We start from the raw sequence: 19,980 nt of genomic DNA, 5'->3' as shown, positions 1-19,980 counted from the left end.
GTGAGATTAGATTTCTTTTAGACAACCTTTAGCCTGTTAAAGTCAAGTGTGATCTCAAGGAAGCATGTATTGATTTTGTTTTATATGTAACCTTTCTGTTTCCATTATTCGCTTTACTCACTATCTCTTATATCTTAGCCTTTGATAATAAATATATCTCAGTGATGTGAGGTTATATAGGAGCTGATCCTCTGTTGACTCAAACAAGCTGATGTGTACACTGTCTCTTTGGGGACAGAAAATCTGGTATTTCTGTGAGTAACCAATGACAGGGTCTGGATATTATAGGAAAACACTTCAAAGGGGTTCAGGGAGTGGTGTGTACCTATTATTAACCTGCAAAGCAAAGTGAAGGGTAGTATGCCCAATGGAGATTGTTTGGGTGGCTAACAGACTGGAGGTATCGAGAAGCTCAAACCCAGTTAAGCAGCAGCATGTCTCTCTCTTGCTGAAGACAGAGGGGTAACAAGTTGAGTCACAGCCTGACAAAGCATCACAGAAGTACAGGGCCAATTGTAATATGCTCTACAGTTTATCAAAAGTAGAGTTAAGTTTTATTGTGCTATTAATAATTAGCTAAAAATCAGCATATTTCATTACTGATGGGAATGCAAGATTTTCTTTCTTTCCCAAAATGAAGGCCCAACTGGTGTTAAGATACATTGAACAAATGTTAGACTAACTGCATTACGAAGACAAATGGGTTTGAATTTTCCTTCTGGGAAAATCTCATAATGCCTCATGAGGGGATAGAGAGCGTGGAGTACATGCCCACGGAATAACACCAACAGCATGTGGGGCAGTGCACTCTAGAATGTGGTGCCACAAAAAGAGCTGGAGGAAGGAAGACCTGCCAAACTTGTAACAGAGGCATGGTTAGAGGGTCCAGTTTACAGTGCAAATAAACAATGTGTTGAACTGTTCCACTTTGGGCATCTGATGAGGGCAAAACATTGTTATCGGTTGCCATTACTAACCAAGTATTAACCATGTTGTTTGAATACAAACTGTGTTTGGAACCAGCTTGTCACTAACTAGTTGCAAACCTTATTAAAATTATAATTCACATTTGAACTACAGGATAACCACTAGCAGTTCCTTGAAAAATTAAAAACACAAAGGGTGAAATCCTGGCCCCACTGAAGTCAATGGTAGTTTTGCCATTGACTTCAATGGAGCCAGGATTTCATCCAAAGTATGAACAGAAGTAAAAATGTAATACAATTAAAAACGAAAACAAAAAAAAAAAACAACCACAGGGGGTGAGTACTATACAAAATGAGCTATAGTGATTCAAGACACTAATATGTTTTAATTCTGATATTCAAAAGCACTTTCAGATGCCCTGTCCACAATATGACTACTAATTACCTGAGACACAAGGTGAGTGAGGTAATATCTTTTATTGGACCAACTTCTGTTAGTGAGAGGGAGAAGCTTTCGAGCCACACAGAGCTCTTCTTCAGGTCAGCTCTGTGTGGCTCTAAAGCTTGTTTCTCTCATCAACAGAAGCTTGTTCAATAAAAGATATTACCTCATCCCCACCTCCCTTGTCTCTCTAATATCCTGGGATGGGACCAACATGGCTACAACTACACTGCATAGTAACAATCTAACATATGCTCCCATAGTTTGCATACCAAAAAGTGTAGCAAAACCTGCCTCAAAATTTAATACAAACAAAAACCTCCTCCTTGACATGGCTGCTACAACAACTTACAAGACAAATGTTGTCACAAAAATAAGACCTTTAGAAGACCTACACATTCCATGCACTGAGGATACTTAGGAGACATAGCAAAGGTGTAATACTACATATATGAACTTATAAAAAACATTACTACAGACAAATGATAGCAAGTTAAAACTGATCTAAACTGTATCACCTTGCTATTAGTAGAAATCAACATCATGGGAAGGCAAAATGTAGCTGTTTCAGTGGCTGTCTAGTTATACATGAACATGAGCCACCTGCTATGAGGTACAGTATATGGGCTCCAATGATCTTGGAAAAGTTGTTTGTTCATTTCCATAAACCATAGCCTTTTACCAGTGATGTGTAGTAGTGCAGCACTCTATATTTTCCCTAATATAGTCTCTGATTTTTTTCAATTTCTTCTGTAGAATTTATACCCACATCCAATCTTGCTTACTGCAAACCATTTTTACTTCTAACTTGATAACATGATACTCATCAACCTCTGTAGCTCAATTTTATAGTAAATATTGTCCTTTCTGCTCCTTTTACAGCTAAGAGAAGCACATGACCTACATTTACTATCTTGTTCAGGGAAATCTTTATCTTACTTTGAGTAGCATGTCCACTCTGGACAGGGAAACAACATTAAATTAGTATAGCAACCACCATGTCAGAAAATGGTTTTCCTGACAGTTGTTAATATAATAGCATGATTCGAGCCATAGTGTAATCATGCCCAAAAGCTGCAGCAATTGTTCTTTTCCTTATAGTGGAAACAATTATATTTTACTGATTTTTTTCTAGATAAATTCAAACCAGGAAAGGCAAATCTCTCACCTGAATAGATTTGCTGACAAGTGTCTTTTCTCCTTGAATCCCAGCAGTCACACCAGCAATAAAGGGAAGGCCTGTTATTGCACGCAGTTCTGGTCACCTCATCTCAAAAAAGATATATTGCAATTGGGAAAGGTCCAGGAAAAGGGCAACAAAAATGATTAGGGGTATGGAACAGCTTCCATATGAGGAGAGAATAAGATTTGGACTTTTCATTCTGGAAAAGAGACGACTAAAGAGGGATATGACAGAACATAAGAATGGCCATACTGGGTCAGACCAATGGGGTAAGGAAATGAGATTTGGACATGAAAGGTGGACCACTGACATGAATATTCAGGATAGTGCCAAGACCCCGTAAGAGGGCAAACAACCATGTGGAGTTACTTGTTTTAGCTTCAAGTTTTTTAGCATTCAGTTTGTTAGTTCCTTTTGTTTAGCTGTTAGCTTAACTTTTAAGTATACCTTAGCTATTCTAATCTAGCCTTTATCTCCATCATCTTGGCATTGAGGAACCTGGAACATCATACTCATTATGGCATGCCAAAGACTATGCTGTCTCTTAGCTCTAGGTCCCGAAGGAAGGATATGGATATGCTAGTCTAAGTAGCTTCTGCAAGGAATGTTACCATAGGTACCCGTAGAACTGTATTACTTCTTTCTGATTCTGTGGTTTGGAGCTTTGATAATTTTTCCTTTATTTTAATAAAAATCTCTATAGCCTGGCTCTGTCCTCAGCGTGAATGTTCTTGCCACACACTCCAATGGTCCGTACAAGGTATTGAACTCTCTACTCAGGGGTTCTCAAACTGGGGGTTGGGGCCCCTGAGGGGGTTGCAAGGTTATTACATGGGGAGATCGCAAGCTGTCAGTCTCCACCCCAAACCCCGCTGCTTCTCCAGCATTTATAATGGCGTTAAATATATAAGTGTTTTTAATTTATAAGGGGGGGGTCGCACTCAGAGGCTTGCTATGTGAAAGGGGTCACCGGTACAAAAGTTTGAGAACCACTGCAACATTCTCTAATCCTGCAGCCTGATTTTGGTAGAAGAACCTAAGTATCTTCTGGTTAGATTACTCGTGAACCCTATAATAAATCAGCCCTCTAAAAATCAGGTTAACAAAAACTGCACAAAACTGGAGAGATCTGCTAAAAGCACAGGCCAGCCTGCCTGCAGGTGCCTAGCTTCTGTGCAGATGCAGGGATCCTTTCCCTCCAGCTTTGTTCCCAGGCAATATGGCTTTCCCATGCTCCTGAAATCACCCAGGGAGTTCTGATAGTGCAGAGGGGGACCCAGGCAAAAGTTAACGAAGTGTCAGGGAATTCTCCACTGGCAGATTCACCACTTGCTGGGATCAGAAGGGGGCAATGTACATACATCTACAGCCTGTCTGTCCCCTCCCCACTTCCAGGACATAAGGGGACTACGTGTAGGTAGGGGACAATAACTCCTCCTCCAAAGTAACTGAAAACGTGTCTTTCACCCAGAGCCATCCTGGTGCTGATGAAATTGAGGCCAACCACTGCAGTGATTTTTCACTGGCTTTTGGAACAGCGAATGTCCAGGTTGGGGTTTTGTCACGGTGTGAGGGTGGGGGCTGGGGGACATCATTCCAAGGTACAGGGCTGGTCGGCTGGGTGACATCGCACTGAGGTGGCGGTGAGGCGGGTGACGTCGAGTGGTGGGGTGACGTCATGCTGATAGAGAGGTGAGGGGTGGTGTGACATCACACCCAGACAGGACTGGGGCCCCGGGGCGAGCGGCGGGGGGGGGTTCATCTGCCCCTGCCCTGGGTGAGGAAAGGAGGAGCCCCGCCTTCCCCGTCCACCAGCCTGAGACGGCGGCTCCCAGCCCGGGGGAACTTTGCGCGGTTCGTTGCTAGGAGACCAGATGCTGGGGGTAGGGAGGAGCCGCTGCACTGCGACAAGGCGGTGGAAGGAGGCGGGGACTCGACCCCGTGACACAGCACGCCAGGGCCCGCCTCTCTCGGGAAGGCCGCGCCTCACCACCCCATTGGCTGTCTTCTGTCAGAGGCGGGTGGGGGTGCGAGTGTCCCGGGCGCGGCTGGTGGGGCGGGGCGGGGAGCGGCCTGTGTGCGCTCAGTGGCTCCCAGCGCGGATGCTGGCGGGCGGTGTCTGCGGCCGAGCCGCGGTAACGCTCTGTCTGGATTCTTCCCTCCCCCAGGAAGCGCCTTCTTGGTTCTCTCCATCCTACCCCAGCGCGGCGCTGGGGCTCGCCGAGCTCCTCGGTGGCTTCAAACCCAGAGCTCCGCATCCTCCTTCTGCCGCCCGGATCGGGCCACAGGTAACCGACTCCCAGCCCCTCCCTCCTTTCAGCTGCTCTTTCCTTCTGGGCAGGAGGCGCTGAGCACCGCCTCGTTCTCCAGGGGATGCTGCCTCTGGGCCCGCCCCTCCCACCTTCTGGGCACTGCTGAGCGAACCCCACAACGCGGGGTGTGGTTCATCAGTCTTGGGGTCCCTGCTTCCCTGGACAGGGGCTCCTGGGAGGTGGGGTGATTGTGGTAAAACTAACACACTAATTTTGTACCCAGAAAAATAGATGGAGGACAAATAAATATTTAGATATTTTATTATCTTTTATTCAGTACTCAGAAAGTACCTTCACCTGCCAAAAAAAAACAAAAACAAAACCAGCACACGTGCCCAATTTTTTTGAATACTAACATTTCATAGATATGCCTGGTCTGTTAAATATGTGTAATCAGAAATGTTACTCAACTTAATAAAGTATTAGAAATGACATGTCATAGATGTTATAAGGATACTCACACTGTAATATAACATCCTGTTAAATAGAGAAATCTGATGACTAATGTCTCTTTAAACAACAGATTGATTTTTAATTACTGTTTCTGATGTTTACATGGCAAGGATTTTTAAATGTATTAATACTTCCTAATTAAACATAGTATACAAAAAATTCCCCCCTTCCCCCAAGCAAAAAAGGAAAGAAAAAGAAAATCCTCTGCAACTCTAATAAATTCTTTGCATGGAAATTATTAAATCCCAGTCCTCCAATTGTGCTTTGTCATCTTTATAATACCAAGGATTTGTCTGCATATTTTTTTAAAATTTTAGTCTTACATGATTCTCCACATTTCCCTAACTGTAAGTAAACCTGCTATGCTTTGTACTGACACTTTTTTCGTTTATATTGTTAAACAAATATAACACTAAGCAAAAAAAGATACCTTTATGAAGTTGCCTTCTTTCGGTGTTTGTTTAATGTACTAGTCTAAGTGGTTTAAAAACTTTTTTAAATTGTGCCACACCCATAGCTGCTATGTTTCACTTACCTTATTTATGACATTAGTTGTTTTTTTTTTTTTTAAGCTGAGCTTCACTTGCAGTAGTGTAGACTGTGCAGAACACAAGGGTGTAGTGCCATCTCTTTGGAGTGATGATACTTGTTCATGTTGCATCTCTTAGCCTACGTCCACACTACAGCTTTAAATCAATATTAGTAAAATCGATTTTATAAAACAGGTTTTATAAAATCGATTTTACGCGTCCATACTAGGGCACATTACTTCAGTGGTGTGCGTCCATGGTCCCAGGGTACCATCGATTTCCGGAGCGGTGCACTCTGGGTAGCTCAGTAAAAGAATAGGACGAATAACTTCGATATCTGTCCACACTAACACTAAATCGATTTAGTAATATCGATTTTAGGGTTACTCCTTTCGTTTAGCTGGAGTACAGAAATCGGTTTTAAGACCCCTTAAAATCGATTTTAAGTGCCTTGTAGTGTGGACGGTTACAGCGTTAAATCGATTTAACGCTGTTTAAATCGATTTAATGCTGTAGTGTGGACCTGGCCTTAAAGTGTGTACCGTTGCTGCAAAAGGAAGTAGTCTTGAACATGGCTGTAGCTATGGCTTTTACAAGATTTATTATATAACAATAGAACAGTTCTAGAGAACCACTAAGGCAAGCACAATATGTGCTAATTCCAAAATAAGAATTAAATACTGAGACTTAATATACTACATGCATACAATATGCAAGCTCATTCATTTGCCATGATGATCCATATATGGCATGGCTCTATGTATATGGTCAGAATGAGTGTTTAATTCAAACAACAGTAGTTTGTATTTTGATTATTGCACATGCAGATTTAAGTAGCTATATTTATTTGACCGTATGGAATACTTTTGGGAGTAGATACTTCCTATAGGCAGCACATGTTTAACCTGTGTTTAGTTTGTGGCTAAGACTGTAGTCCCATTCCGAGTCATTTTATGACCAAAACAGATCCTCATCTAGAGTATTTGTATGGATTGCCAAATCTAGGCTCCAGTTAATACTAAAATAGAAAAGTGCATATTTGATAAAAACAAAACCTTCATGCCTCTCAAAAAATGTCACTGCCTCTTAGAGTACCTGTCATAATTGCAGTGTTGAGTTGCTTCACAGTTATTACTAGTAAATAAAGACTACTATAACTCATTGTGGTTTTGTTTCCTTTAGATTTTAGAACCCTTGCAAATGAGAATAACTATGATTATTAAGAATAACTTAATGAGAATAACTACTGTTCCTCTATCTCTGCACCTGAATATACAGTGTGTTCAGTATACAATAGGAATAACCTTTATAAGCTGTCAGTATCAATAGTGATTGTATTTTTATTAAGCCTGACCATAAGTGATACTTACATCTTGACTTTATAGAGAATAAAACTTTTTACTGCACCTTTACCCTGCTGTCATTCAGACTTTTTTTGTAACTACCAGTTAAGGGTAGATAGGATAGCACAGGAGACAGGCTCAGTATCTTATAACCATTCACCTTTGTCATTGGTTCAGATTTGGCCTTGGTCATCCCATTTGGTAACTTCTTATGCAGTATTCAATGGCCCTTGTGAAACTATTGGTTTCTGTCCATTCACTAATGGAGAGAGGTCTGAATTAAAAATCTTCACAGTTGACACTTTTGATAGTATTCAGAAAATGAAGGCCAATTATTGAATGGACATGGAGACTGAACTACTTTTACTCCTAAAGGTCACAATTCTGGAACAGTGCTGAAACACACTGGCAGTCCTGCATAGGAAAGTTTTGACAGCCATCCCTTACAGGGAACATCTGCTCTTTAGCAAAATATTTTCCATAACTGTTAATTTGGGACTTCTTGCCAGTGCTACATTTCAGGGAAAAAACTGTTTTTTTTTATGAATATTCTGAAACTAAGAAAATTATTCATTTTGTTTCTTTTTCCAAATATTTTCTACAAATTTGGATGCTTTTCCCCACAGCATAAACACTTCCTCAGTTACATGTTGGGTTTTTATGTGTTGTTTTACCAGTTCAAATTTCTGGCAAAATGTTATGCCTTATTGCTTATATACTCTGAAATGAAATCAATGGGCTCCCTACTACTACAGCACAAATTTGTAAGAAATCCTCTTCTAGCTACTAGAAAAATTAGTGTGGGGCAAAGGAAGCAACTCTTAGAGGAATTTCCTTGTAGCAAGCAAGTCCATTGAGACTACATCCAGCTGCAGCCTTCTGAGGATTCTCCATAGTCATAGCTCTTGGCTATCTTCTCTCCTCCCATTGCCATATTATTTATACTCCAAGATTAAGATTTTCAGATCTGACTAGTGATTTTGAGTGCCTCCATTTTTAGGTGCCCAATTTGAGGCACCTTGAAAGGACCTGATTTTCAGAGAGTGGGTGACCAACACTTCCTGTAAATCGGACCCTCTTAAGGTATCTCAGTTGGGCACCCGAAATTATTAGTTGCATTTGAAAATCTTAGTTCTAAACTCTTTCCACCACCATGCCCCTTTTGAATATACTTACAACTTGGAGTGCCACTTGCAGGAGGCGATGGTATAGAAAAATCAAAAGTTACCAAAATTGGCAACCATAATAACTAAGGCCAACATATTTCAAAATTGTTCACTAATTGAATTGTATGTCTCAGTTCCTCGATGCTCAACTTGAAATCCAGAGGACCTGATTTTCAGAGTTGCCGAGAGCTGCATCTACCATTGACTTAAGAGCTGTGGGTGCTTCAGAACATCTGAAAAGTCAGGCTGTAGATATCTTAAATTGGACATGCAGAATTAATGGAGATTCTGAAAAAACTGGGCCTGTCGTGTAAGCATATAAGCATGTGATTGGTAAATAAGTGCTTTATGGTCCAAATTTTTAACTGGATGAGTTTAGTATTGTTTGAAATTACTGCACATCACGCAAGTTTTGTCCCATTTTCTTTCTTTCTTATCTCCACTTTGTGGATCCCATCAATTGCTAGTATTTCCACTTTAAGTGCTGGAATGTCTGTTTTAATAGCTACTCCCTCTACATAAGCGTACCTTTATTTACTTTCCATGGCAAAAGCATGTGCTGAAATAAGTAATTGTATATCACTATAACAGGCTACTCATACGTATTTACACCTTAAATTAAAAAAGACTATTTTCTCTACTTTTTATACAGTAGCTGTTATACTGACACACTGTGGCTGGTGGATCATACTGTAGTGTTTGAAGTCCAGATTCCTGTCTTTCCTGTTTACTACCTAATTAGAAAAATCAGTGTCTCAATTTCTTCCTAATAACTTTATATTCCTGTTGTCAGGTTTTTATTTTAAAAAAACCCAGCTGAACTCCCTGTAACCTGTAATAAGAATTAATGGCACCCACTGTCTTGCTGATTTTTTTGAATTGTCTCCTATTTGACCTACTCACTCATTCATACTTCAAGGAAGAGAAGATGATTATTAACACTGCCTGTTCCCTATTGAGGAATAGTTCTCTCCTTTTAGATTTAGATGTCAAACTATAGTATGATTCATCTTGGTATCTGCAGAATAACTTCTGTTGTCGTCTTTTATCAAATGCCTTAACGTTTCGAAAAATTGCCCCTTCTAAAACAAAGCCTGCTGTAATTTCATTCGTGTTCTTCTTTTTAACCCTAAATGAAGCTGAATCTTTTTGGGGGTTTTTTATGATAGAACTACTTAAGGTATTGATCAGGATAAAAACCTGTTGGTACTGAAACAAACTACTTTGCAAGTGTGTCTTTTTTAGTGGAATCTGGGCTGCATAAATGTCTGTATGATTTATTTAAGTAGTAATATTAGTACTTGACTTTGTACAGTAATAGTAGTGCTGCCATTAATATGTATTGTACTTTAACTGATCATGCAGTTATTGCTGCTATGAAACATGAGCAGTATTAAACTTTATGTATACATATTTACAACATTTGCCTCTCTAGCTTTTAGTGCCAAAAGATGAGTCGAGGATACTCAGAAAACAATAACTTTCCATATGATAATAATCAAATGGTTTTGGACATGATCCTGTACTCTCTAATCGGTGTCCCTCAGCCTATCAATTGGGACAGTGTGGCAAGGCTGGTTCCAGGATTTACATCCAAAGAGGTAACTTTATTAACCATCAGTATGTCTGTTTAAACAGGGCTTTATCCAGAGAACTACACTTCTATCAGAAGGGGAGCTGAAAGGGTGGGGGAATGGTTTTGTAGAGTTACTTAAACTTGAAGGACCTGAAAGAGCTAAGCAATATGTTAAAAATGCAAATAGGAAGGTGTTACAAAACCTCCACATTCAAGACATGAAGTTAACAAAATTCATAACTTGAATGCGGAATGTGCATCTGAGGCAGTATTACTGGGAATTAGTCAAAAGAACAAGTGAAGTGAAATGAAAGAGTCTGTAATGGTTCAAGAAGCTTTCAGATTACACCGTTAAATACAGTCTTATGGCAAGGAAGGCACATACATACTTCATATTCTCCCCCTTCCCCCCTCCCACCCCCGTGCAAACACTGTATGATATACTTCTCAGCAAACATAACTTTCCTGGGGTACATGGTGTTAGCATATGGTCAGATATACTTTCCAACTGGAAATAACAAAGCTCCAATTTTCAACAGATATTTAAAGAGGGGGAAGGACAGCTAGATTGATCCTTCCAGTCAGAGTGCTTCTTACTTCAGTGGCAGTTAGAAGCGCTCAGCATCTCTAGGATCAGGCCCTAACTGTTAAAATTTTTCTGTAAACTCTTGGAGTTCAAATTTGCTTAGTGCACATAGTTTAAAGGAAACACCTGGATGATTTATTTTATCTTGACTGCTTCATCATACAACTCTCATTTTTGTGTTTTTCATTTTAAAAAGACAAACAAAATACTTTTGAGTCCAGGACCAAAACTTGTTGTGAAATTCCAGGCAGTTTTGTTTCTTTGTGACTCACAATAACAAGTAAAAAGACATCTTGTTGCAAACTCCGTAATTGAACGTGGCAGCTCAAACTTAATTTATAACATTGTTCATGGGCATCACTATAATGTTGTATTTAGAACATAAAAAATGATTGACTAGAGTTGAAGTTTATGTGGAATTTTATTGTCCTACAAGCTGATAGTGTTTAGTAGAGATTCATAGTTGTGGATGCTGTCACTTAATTTTTCAGCTGATGATACAATGCTTTCTTCTATAAGTAAATTAATCCCCTGTATGTTTTTTTTTATTGACCTCTTTTCTCAACTGAGTCAGTAGAAAAGTGGTTACTCTGCTTTAGGATATGCAGAGCCTCTGTAGAAGGCTGTTAGAGTTGCCGTGGTGAATTTAGCCCTGTGATCTTAAGTGACCATTTAATCCAATAGACTTTGGCAGAGTTAAAATATATTCTCTCAAACTCCCATGGGAATTGTCCCATTCAGTTTAATGGAACTATTCTTATACGTAAAGTTACTCTCGTGTGTAGTTTGAAGCATTAAGGTCTTTAATTTACATTGAAATCTGCATCTAATAAGTGAGGCCCAAATTTAAGTCTGTTTGTACACAAAAATTAAATTTTTAAAAGCCTAATATCGTTTTGTTTGCGTTTTAATTTTCCCCTGCAGTTCTGGTAACCCAAATATTTCAACAGTAGCCTGTTCACTACTGCATGAAAATGTACTCCTGGGAGAATTCTGAGATGCTGTGCATGCGAAGAATTCATGTGCTATGCAGAACTTTTTTCTGCAGAAAATACATTCTGCCAGAAAGGTGCTGCAGTTATGCCTTTTGCCCACCAGGGGCCACTGTAGTGCCAGAACAGACAGCAGCTGTTCCCAGGCCAGCCCCAGCTGCACATAGGGAAGAGAAGGGGCAGCCTTCCTCACAGCACCCTGCTCATGAGGCCAAGTCAGGAAGCACAGGATATGAGTGGACAGACAGTGTTGGGCACATGGGGCCACTGTGGGGTCAGAGACTGGGTTTCAGAAGGGCTAGTGTGGGAGACAGAATGACGCAGGGACTGAATGTGAGTGGGAATGTAGGGATACATGGGGATGGAGGGAGGGGGTTCAGGGCCACATGGGGAGGGGGTAGCTGAGTAGGGTTGCAGGGACACATGAGGATGGGAGGAAGAGGAGTGGCTGAGTGTGGATGCAAGGACACACGGGGACGGGGCAGATATGCTAGACTGAGAGGCTAAGGGTCAGACAGGGTCTACATGGTGGAGACTCCCTATCCCCTAAAAAACCTGTTCCATATTTCTCCCCTCCTTCATCCAACAACCCTCCATGTGCACACCCATACTCCTTCCTAGCAATTACTTCCCTCTTCCTCAGCTCCTCCATTACACCTCACTCCCCCAAGCCTTTATACTGCATATGAGGAGTGCGAAAAATACATTTCAGTGTTGTAGTTTAAATTATTACTCAGAGTTCTGTATTAATATGTCTAATAAAGAATCTATTTGTCAAAAACATTTCCTGAATCTTTTTTGTTGTCTGTATTGTTACAGACATAGTTGCTGACAGGTATTTTGAAATAAATTATGAAAATAATTGAAACTGATATGTTGGGTTATTTTGACAAAATATGCAAAATTTTGTAGAATTTTTAATTTTTTGTCACAGAATTCCCCCAGGAGTAATGAAAACAAGAAAGGGAAACTAAATAGAAATAACGTGAAATTTTCCAATCTGAGCAAAGTCCATAAAGTAAAGGAACAATAATTGTGCAAATGGGAATTTAAAATTATCAGACACATAGAGAAACACAGTATGTTGGGGAAGAGTCAGTGCGGCTTTTGTAAATGGTAAGACATGATTTCCCTTCTGTTAGAATTCTTTGAGGGGATCAACAAGCATCTGGAGTAGTGTGATCTGGTCAATACAATGTAGTTGGACTTTCAGAAAGTCTTTGACAAGATCTCACACCAGAAGCTTTTAAGCAAACTAAGCAGTCATCGGATGACAGAGAGAAGGTTCTCTCCTGGATCAGTAATTAGTTAAAAAAAATATGAAATAAAGGGGTAGGAATAAATAGTTAGTTAGTTTTTTTTTTTACAACGGAGAGAGATAAATACAGTGTTTACCCAAGGGTCTATCCTGGGACCTGTGCTGTTGAACATATTAATAAATGATTTGGAAAACAGAGTGAACAGTCAGGTGGCAAAATTTGCAGAGGTGGTGAAATTACTCAAGATTGTTAATTCCAAAGGTGACTGAAGAGTTACAAAGTGATCTCTCTAAACCAGATGACTGGTTAACAAAATGGCAGATGAAATTCAATGTTACGTGCAGAGTAATGCACATAGGAAAAAAATAATCCCAATTATATAGCAAAATGATGGGGTCCAAATTTGCTATTACCACTCAATAAAGGGATCTTGGAGTTGTCATGGATGTTTTTTTCTGACAACATCCACTCAGCAACATCAGTCAAAAAAAGCTAACAATGTTAGGAGCCATTAGGAAAGTGATAAATAATGAGAGAGAATATCATACTGGCACTTACATGGTACACCTATATCTTGAATACTGCAAGCAGCTCTGATCGCCCCATCTCTAAAATAGATATATTTGAATTAGAAGAGATCAAGAGAAGGGCAACAAAAATGATTAGGGGTATGGAATGAGCTTTCATATGAGGAGAGATTAAAAAGACTAGGGCAGTTCATTTTAGAAAGAGATGACTAAGGGGAGATATGATAGAAGTCTATAAAATCATGAGTGATGTGATGAAAATGAATAGGGAAGTGTTATTTACCTCTTTATATCAGAAGAGCTAAGGGTCACCTGCTGAAATTAATAAGCAGCAGGTTTAAAATAAACAAAAGGAAGCGCTTCACACAATGCACAGTCAGTCTGTGGAATTTGTTACCATGGGATGTTGTGAAGGCCAAAGGTATAACTAGGTTCAAAAAAGAATTAAATAAATTAATGGAAGATGAGTCCTTCAGTGGTTATTAGCCAAGATGGTCAGGAATGCAACCCCATGGTTCAGATGTCCTAAACCTCCAACTGCCAGAAACTAGGACTGGACAACAGAGGATGGATCACTCGAAATTGCCCTCTTGTGTTCATTTCCTTTGAAGCATCTGGCACTAGTCCCTGTCAGAAGACAGGATTCTGGGCTAACTGGACCATTGATCTGACCCAGTATGGCCATTCTTAATTTCTTATGTTCTTATTTTACAGACATTTCTACTTTGAGTAATGTAAGGTAGTATACATCATAGGTAAAGGAGCTAGGTTTAAAAAAATCTTACTGCCCTTTTAAGATTAAGTTTAAGATGTAAAGAGAGACAGAAATGCCAGATTAAATCAGAAACTTCATCCTTTAATTTGTGTGAATGTTAGTGGGGTCTTGAAACTGTGGTAAATCTTACATATTGCATGGATATTCTACACTTCTTAGGTATTTTAGAGTGAGTTACCACGTAATTTAATCAATATTAAGCGTGAAGGTTCTTAGCTGGTTTGGTTTCAATTCAGAACTCCAATGCTGAGCATTTAGGAGGAGTTGGTATATGTATTTTATGACTTTTAAACCAAACCTTGTACTGTTGGATAATATAAGCACTACGCCCAGATGTACAGACACTCTTTCCTTAACCGGTATATGATAGAATTTTAACATTTGCTTTAATATTTTTAACTATGATGTAACAATCAATTTGCAGAAACTATTCTCAGGAAACAATCTCAGCCTTTAAAGTGATATAGTTTCAGTTATCTGCTTCATATTCCTATCTTTTTATCTCTTGACAGTGTGCAAAAAGGTTTGATGAACTGAAAAGCAGTGGAAGTTCACCTGTTGACAACCAGTACAATCCATTAATGGCTACTGGTGGGAGTCCTGTTGAAACCCTAGCTACGTACATCAAATCCTCTCTGCTGGATACACAGGGGGAGTTTCAAGAGCCTTCCATTGGGCAGAATTCAATTTCCATAACTGGTAAATTCTGTGACTTTTATTATAGTGTCATGTCCACTGTTTTTCTTTTTCTGGTAAACCTATTTCCAGAATTATTAGTTAGTAATCTTCAAATAAATTTGCCACAAATACTGCTACATAAACTAAAATAAAGGTATTTCCAACTGAGTCAACCTATTTACTGTTTCAAGTACGCGTTTTATAGTTTATGGCTTTTTAAAAGATAGTTACAATAAAAGGCAGTTTTGAACTGCTTAAAATGATGTACTTGATTTTATACTAAGTCTTTCAGGTATGTTCTTGGCATTTTGTAGCCACAGGTATGTTAATGTCAAAACTTACTGCTGGAGGTGGTAATAGTTGTGACTTTTAAGATAAGTAGAAAATTTCTAAAGAAAACGTAGGAGCAGTAGAGCATTGTGTTGGTGATTTAGATTTCACTCTTCTTTCCCAGCCAGTACCTTTCACCAAGTGCCTGCTTTGCTCAGGGGCATCAGAGGATCTACAGTATCCATGCTGAATTAGAAGTATAGTTTGGTGTAAGCTGCTTGTTCTTGGTACTTCAGTTCAAGTACAGTCAGTCTCCCCTAGTAGCCTCTCATGTTGAACAATGGGGGTGACAGAATTGCAACCTATAGGAGACTCTGCATGGGGAGAGCTCTTGGGGGGAGATGGGGGGAGCTGCTATCCATCACAGTCCACAGGAATCTCTTCAAGAACTAAGGGGGGAAAAAAAGCTTAAAGCATTCTGTTCACCCAGCCAGATGATGGAGGTGAGATAATAGTTTCTCATGCTAATCTGTGTCAAAAAATGCCAATATATGTAGCAGTATTGGTGTAGCCAGGAGGAGACAGTATGAGAGGACCAAAGCTTTCTTTGGCTGGCTTTTCATTAACTATTTAAGATGGCGACGTCCCTACTTTCAGAGCCCCAGTTCTACAAGAAATTTAAGATGCTTTTTCACATTTGATGGGTCATTATATCACCGCAAGAAAATTCATCTGGAAGGCTGCGTACTGGGGCTCTCAAGACGTGATCCAAAGCCACTGAAGTCAGTGGAAATACTCTTATTGATTTCAGTGGGCTTTGGATCCACACCCTACTGTGTGCTATACATTAGGAAAGCTTATCCAAGGTAAAGGTCAATTACCCTTGACTTCATTGTTTGCTGTACACCTAATCCTGTGTCTAAAAAGATTTGACTGCCTTTTCATTGTAACTTAACCCAGATTGCCACTTTAAACCAGGTGTTCTAGAAGCCTGTGACAGTTATAACCATGACAACTTCTCTTCAGAATGGGAGCAACACATTTGCAACACTAATGGTATATGAGATCCTGACTTTAGCCTCAAATTCTAATGCTGCTTTTTATTATGTTGAAGGAAGGTCCAGTGTTGCTTCCACAAGAAATTGTTCTTCAGAAGCTGAGAAACATTCCGCACATGAAGGCGGAGAAAATGCTGATGAAAGTCAAGGGTAGGATGATGATTGTTTGCTATCTGGTAAAGCTAATATCAGTAAAACTGAAATCTGCTCTTTACAGATGTGCATCTTTCTGGCTGTCTACACACAGAATTTTCAGCAACTTTCCCACCATTTGTCAGTTAATATTTGTGCAGCTCCATCCATGCTAGCAATAGTTGGAATGCTAGTGAAAATCAGTCATGGGTGTTTTCACCATCATGTAATCTAATAAACTGTTCTTGTTTTACCATCGTGTCATCTAACAGCGTGGTGAACATGCCTGCTCCTATGCTCCACTAGTACTTCCACCAACGTCAGAACTTTTGGAGCTACAGTGGTGCTACACCAATGGTGGGAAAATTGCTGAAAATCCTCAGATAGAGGATTTATATGTATTTGTGATTTATAATGTTATCCAAATTGCCGAAACAGTTGAGTAACATAAACTATCCTCTGTTTGACCTAACATTTTATGCAAACCAATTCATGAAGTTTGCCATTGAATGCAGTGGGAGACGGATTAGACCCTATACTTCAGGTTTTCACTGTTTTGTTAATGGCAAGATGGATGATACACCACAGATATCTCTTTACAAACTTGGAAAAATGGCTTGCAGAATATTACCTTTCATCTCACTACCTCATTTCAAACTGTCAGTGGAGCTCAAATGTACAACACAGTAACCACAGTATTTGTGACTATAAACTAAGGCCCATCCAACTTATCACTTGACTTCAGTGGAACTATTCTTGTGCTCAAAATTCAGCACAAGCGTGGCTCTGATCCAGATTTCAATTCTTACAGTGCAAATGTTTATAAATGTTTAACTCCTAGATTGCAGCTGTTTTGATTTTCAGTACGTTGACTTACAGCAGACAGAAAATAACTTAGAATACCCCAAAAGTATACCAAAACCTTTTGGTTTCATCTAATTTCATATATGTATATACAGGTATTCCTGTGTGTCTTGAGCTTAGTTTCTCTGAAAGAGTGTGTTTGACCTAGTTTTCATGAATGGTAATCATTGAATTTTGTATATCACTGCCATCCTAGTTCAGAATTATACAATCCATCACTTTCTCTTCATATACTACACTGACAGTTGTGTATTAAAATTTATACCTTCCTAAGTCAGACAGTACAGAGTGAAGAAAACTCAGATTTCATAGACTGTCAGTAATTCTATTATTATCCCAAATTGACGTTTGAAGGCATTTTTCCCTATGTAAATTAATTCACAGCTGCTTTCTCTGTAGCAGTGCACTTCCTAATTTATCTTCCCTCTTTAAGAGGGATGGCCAAACCATGGCTCGCAAGTTACATTGCAGTTAAATTCCAGCTCATGGTGTTCCCAGCCCCACCCCCCTCCCTCCCGCCCCATTCTTTCCCTACCAGAGTGGGGTGAGGATCTCGGGACCTCTGCCTTACAGCGGGATGGTGGGGTAGGGCTTCTGCCCAGGAGGGAGGGCAGTCTTGTGGCTTCAGTCCCATGGGGCATGCCTGCCAGGACTTGGGGCTTCATCAGGAGTACAGCCGAAGCCTCAAACCCCAGCAGGCACCTCCTGGGAGGCTGAAGCCCCGAGCCCCAACTAGTGTACCCTGGCTCTCAAACTTCTAAAGATTGTTGTATGTGGCTCAGAGGATCAGTAAATTTGGCCACCCCTGCTCTATAATGACTTCAAAAATGTAATTGTTACCACATAAATATTAAGAACCAGATTGTGAACCCGTTATTCACAGCGGTGAGTGTGACAATTCTCAGGGTACCAGGGATTGAGAGTCACCTTGTTACACCCTGCCTTCAGAGTGAGGGAGTCTTTCCTGTGCCTGGCTGTGTCAGACAGCTCCCAACGTCACCAACCTTTCAGCCACTCAGGCATTCTCCTCTGGGCTATGTCAGCCCTGTCTTCGTCTTGTAGTTTCACCATAGGTGCACTCCAGTCCCAAGTCCCCTTGAATCATTCCAATGATATCCAGCCCTGAAACTATCTACTTCCGCCCAACACTTTGTTACTCACAGAAATTTTTCTGTTCCCAAAGGAGCAGTGTGTCCCAGTTTATCAGATTTACTGTAAACCATAAGCACTTGCGAATACTTATAATAAAACAAAAGTAGCTTTTTAAGAATGAGTAAAGATTTAACTGGAAACAAGAGAGAACAGTGGAAACAAATGGTTACAATTAGGGCTGTTGATTAAAAATTCAAAAATATAATTGTGGATAAAAAATTAATCGCAGTTTTAATCTCACTGTTAAACAATAGAATACCAATTGAAATTTATAAAATATTTTGCATGTTTTTCTACATTTTCATATATATCTGTGTTGTAATTCAAATCAAAGTATATGTTTTTGATTATAAATACTTGCACTGTGAATATGATAAACAAAAGAAATAGTATTTTTCAAACTTCAGAGGCTGCAAGTCCACTCAGTCCTACTTCTTTTTCAGCCAATCACTAAGAGACAAACAAGTTTGTTTACATTTACAGGAGATAATACTGCCCTCTTCTTACTTACAATGTCATCAGAAAATGAGAACAGGCATTTGCTTGGCATTTTTGTAGCTAGCATTGCAAGCTATGCTAAACAGAAGTCTTAAAAGAGCAACGCTCTGATGCGGAACTACAGACCCTGAACCACCAAAAAAGAGAAACAACCTTCTGCTGGTGGCATCTCACTCAGATAATGAAAATGAACATGCATCGGTCCATACTGCTTTGGGTTGTTCTCAAGCAGAACCCATCATCAGCGTGTACCCATGTCCCCTGGAATGGTAGGTAAAACATGAAGGGATATATGAATTTTTTAGTGCATCTGGCCCATAAAATATCTTGCAATGCTGGCTACAGCAGTGCCATGTGAACACCTGTTCTCACTTTCAGGTGACATTGTAAACAAGAAGCGGACAGCATTGTCTCCTGCAAATATAAACCACTTGTTTCGTCTGAGCGATTGGCTGAACAAGAAGTAGAACTGAGTGGACTTGCAGTGTCTAAAAATTTTACATTGTACAAAACAAACTGCATTAAAAAAACTTAATTCTACATTTGTAAGTTCAACTTTAATAATAAAGTGGTTGCACTACAGTACTTGTATTAGGTGAATTGAAAAATACTTTCTACAGTGCAAATACTTGTAATAAAAAATGTAAAGTGAGCACTGTACACTTTGTATTCTGTGTTGTAACTGAAATCAATATATTTGAAAATGTAGAAAATATCCAAAAATATTTAAATGGGATTCTATTAATGTTTAACAGTGCAATTAAAGGGGAAAGGATAGCTCAGTGGTTTGAGCATTGGCCTGATAAACCCAGGATTGAGAGTTCAGTCCTTGAGGGGGCCATTTAGGAATCTGGGGCAAAATCAATACTTGGTCCTGCTAGTAAAGGCAGAGGGCTGGACTCAATGACCTTTCAGGGTCCCTTCTAATTCTATGACATAGGTATATCTCTTTTTTTTATCACAATTTAATTTTTTTAATCACTTGACAGCCCTAGTTATAATACAAAACAAAGTCATAAAATGTGAATCTACACTTAATAATTACCTTTCCTAGCTAATGAAGTAGGTTTTCCCCCACAACGTCCAGTCTGTTGCAGAGCTGGCTGGCTTCACAGGATTCAGTTTTTCATGAGAAACCTTGTTTCTCAAGATGTAACCAGAGAACACTTTCCTCATCTGTATTATACTGAAACAATTTTTTTGTTTCTGTTCATAGACAGAGTGAATCCATCTTGTTGTAATGTTCCTATTTTACAAT

General features: G+C 39.6%; 1 protein-coding gene across 2 annotated transcripts in view; it reads left to right on the top strand.

Moving 5' to 3' along the window:
• The first annotated feature begins 4,031 nt into the window (after window positions 1–4,031).
• Window positions 4,032–19,980, top strand: part of SANBR (SANT and BTB domain regulator of CSR) — a 41,084-nt gene continuing 25,135 nt past the window's right edge. Inside the window, exons 1-5 of one of the 2 annotated variants that reach the window (XM_050952093.1) lie at window positions 4,032–4,100; window positions 4,720–4,839; window positions 9,791–9,956; window positions 14,583–14,769; window positions 16,133–16,226. In XM_050952093.1, coding sequence (XP_050808050.1) covers window positions 9,807–9,956; window positions 14,583–14,769; window positions 16,133–16,226 — 431 coding nt within the window. In that variant the 5' untranslated portion in view covers window positions 4,032–4,100; window positions 4,720–4,839; window positions 9,791–9,806. Of the gene's footprint in view, window positions 4,101–4,668; window positions 4,840–9,790; window positions 9,957–14,582; window positions 14,770–16,132; window positions 16,227–19,980 lie in introns of those variants that run through there. The other variant, XM_050952094.1, reaches the window with a different exon arrangement.

The sequence above is a fragment of the Gopherus flavomarginatus genome, chromosome 4, assembly GCF_025201925.1.
Source record: "Gopherus flavomarginatus isolate rGopFla2 chromosome 4, rGopFla2.mat.asm, whole genome shotgun sequence".
Lineage (NCBI taxonomy): Eukaryota > Metazoa > Chordata > Testudines > Testudinidae > Gopherus > Gopherus flavomarginatus.
This window is presented reverse-complemented; position numbering and strand designations above follow the sequence as displayed.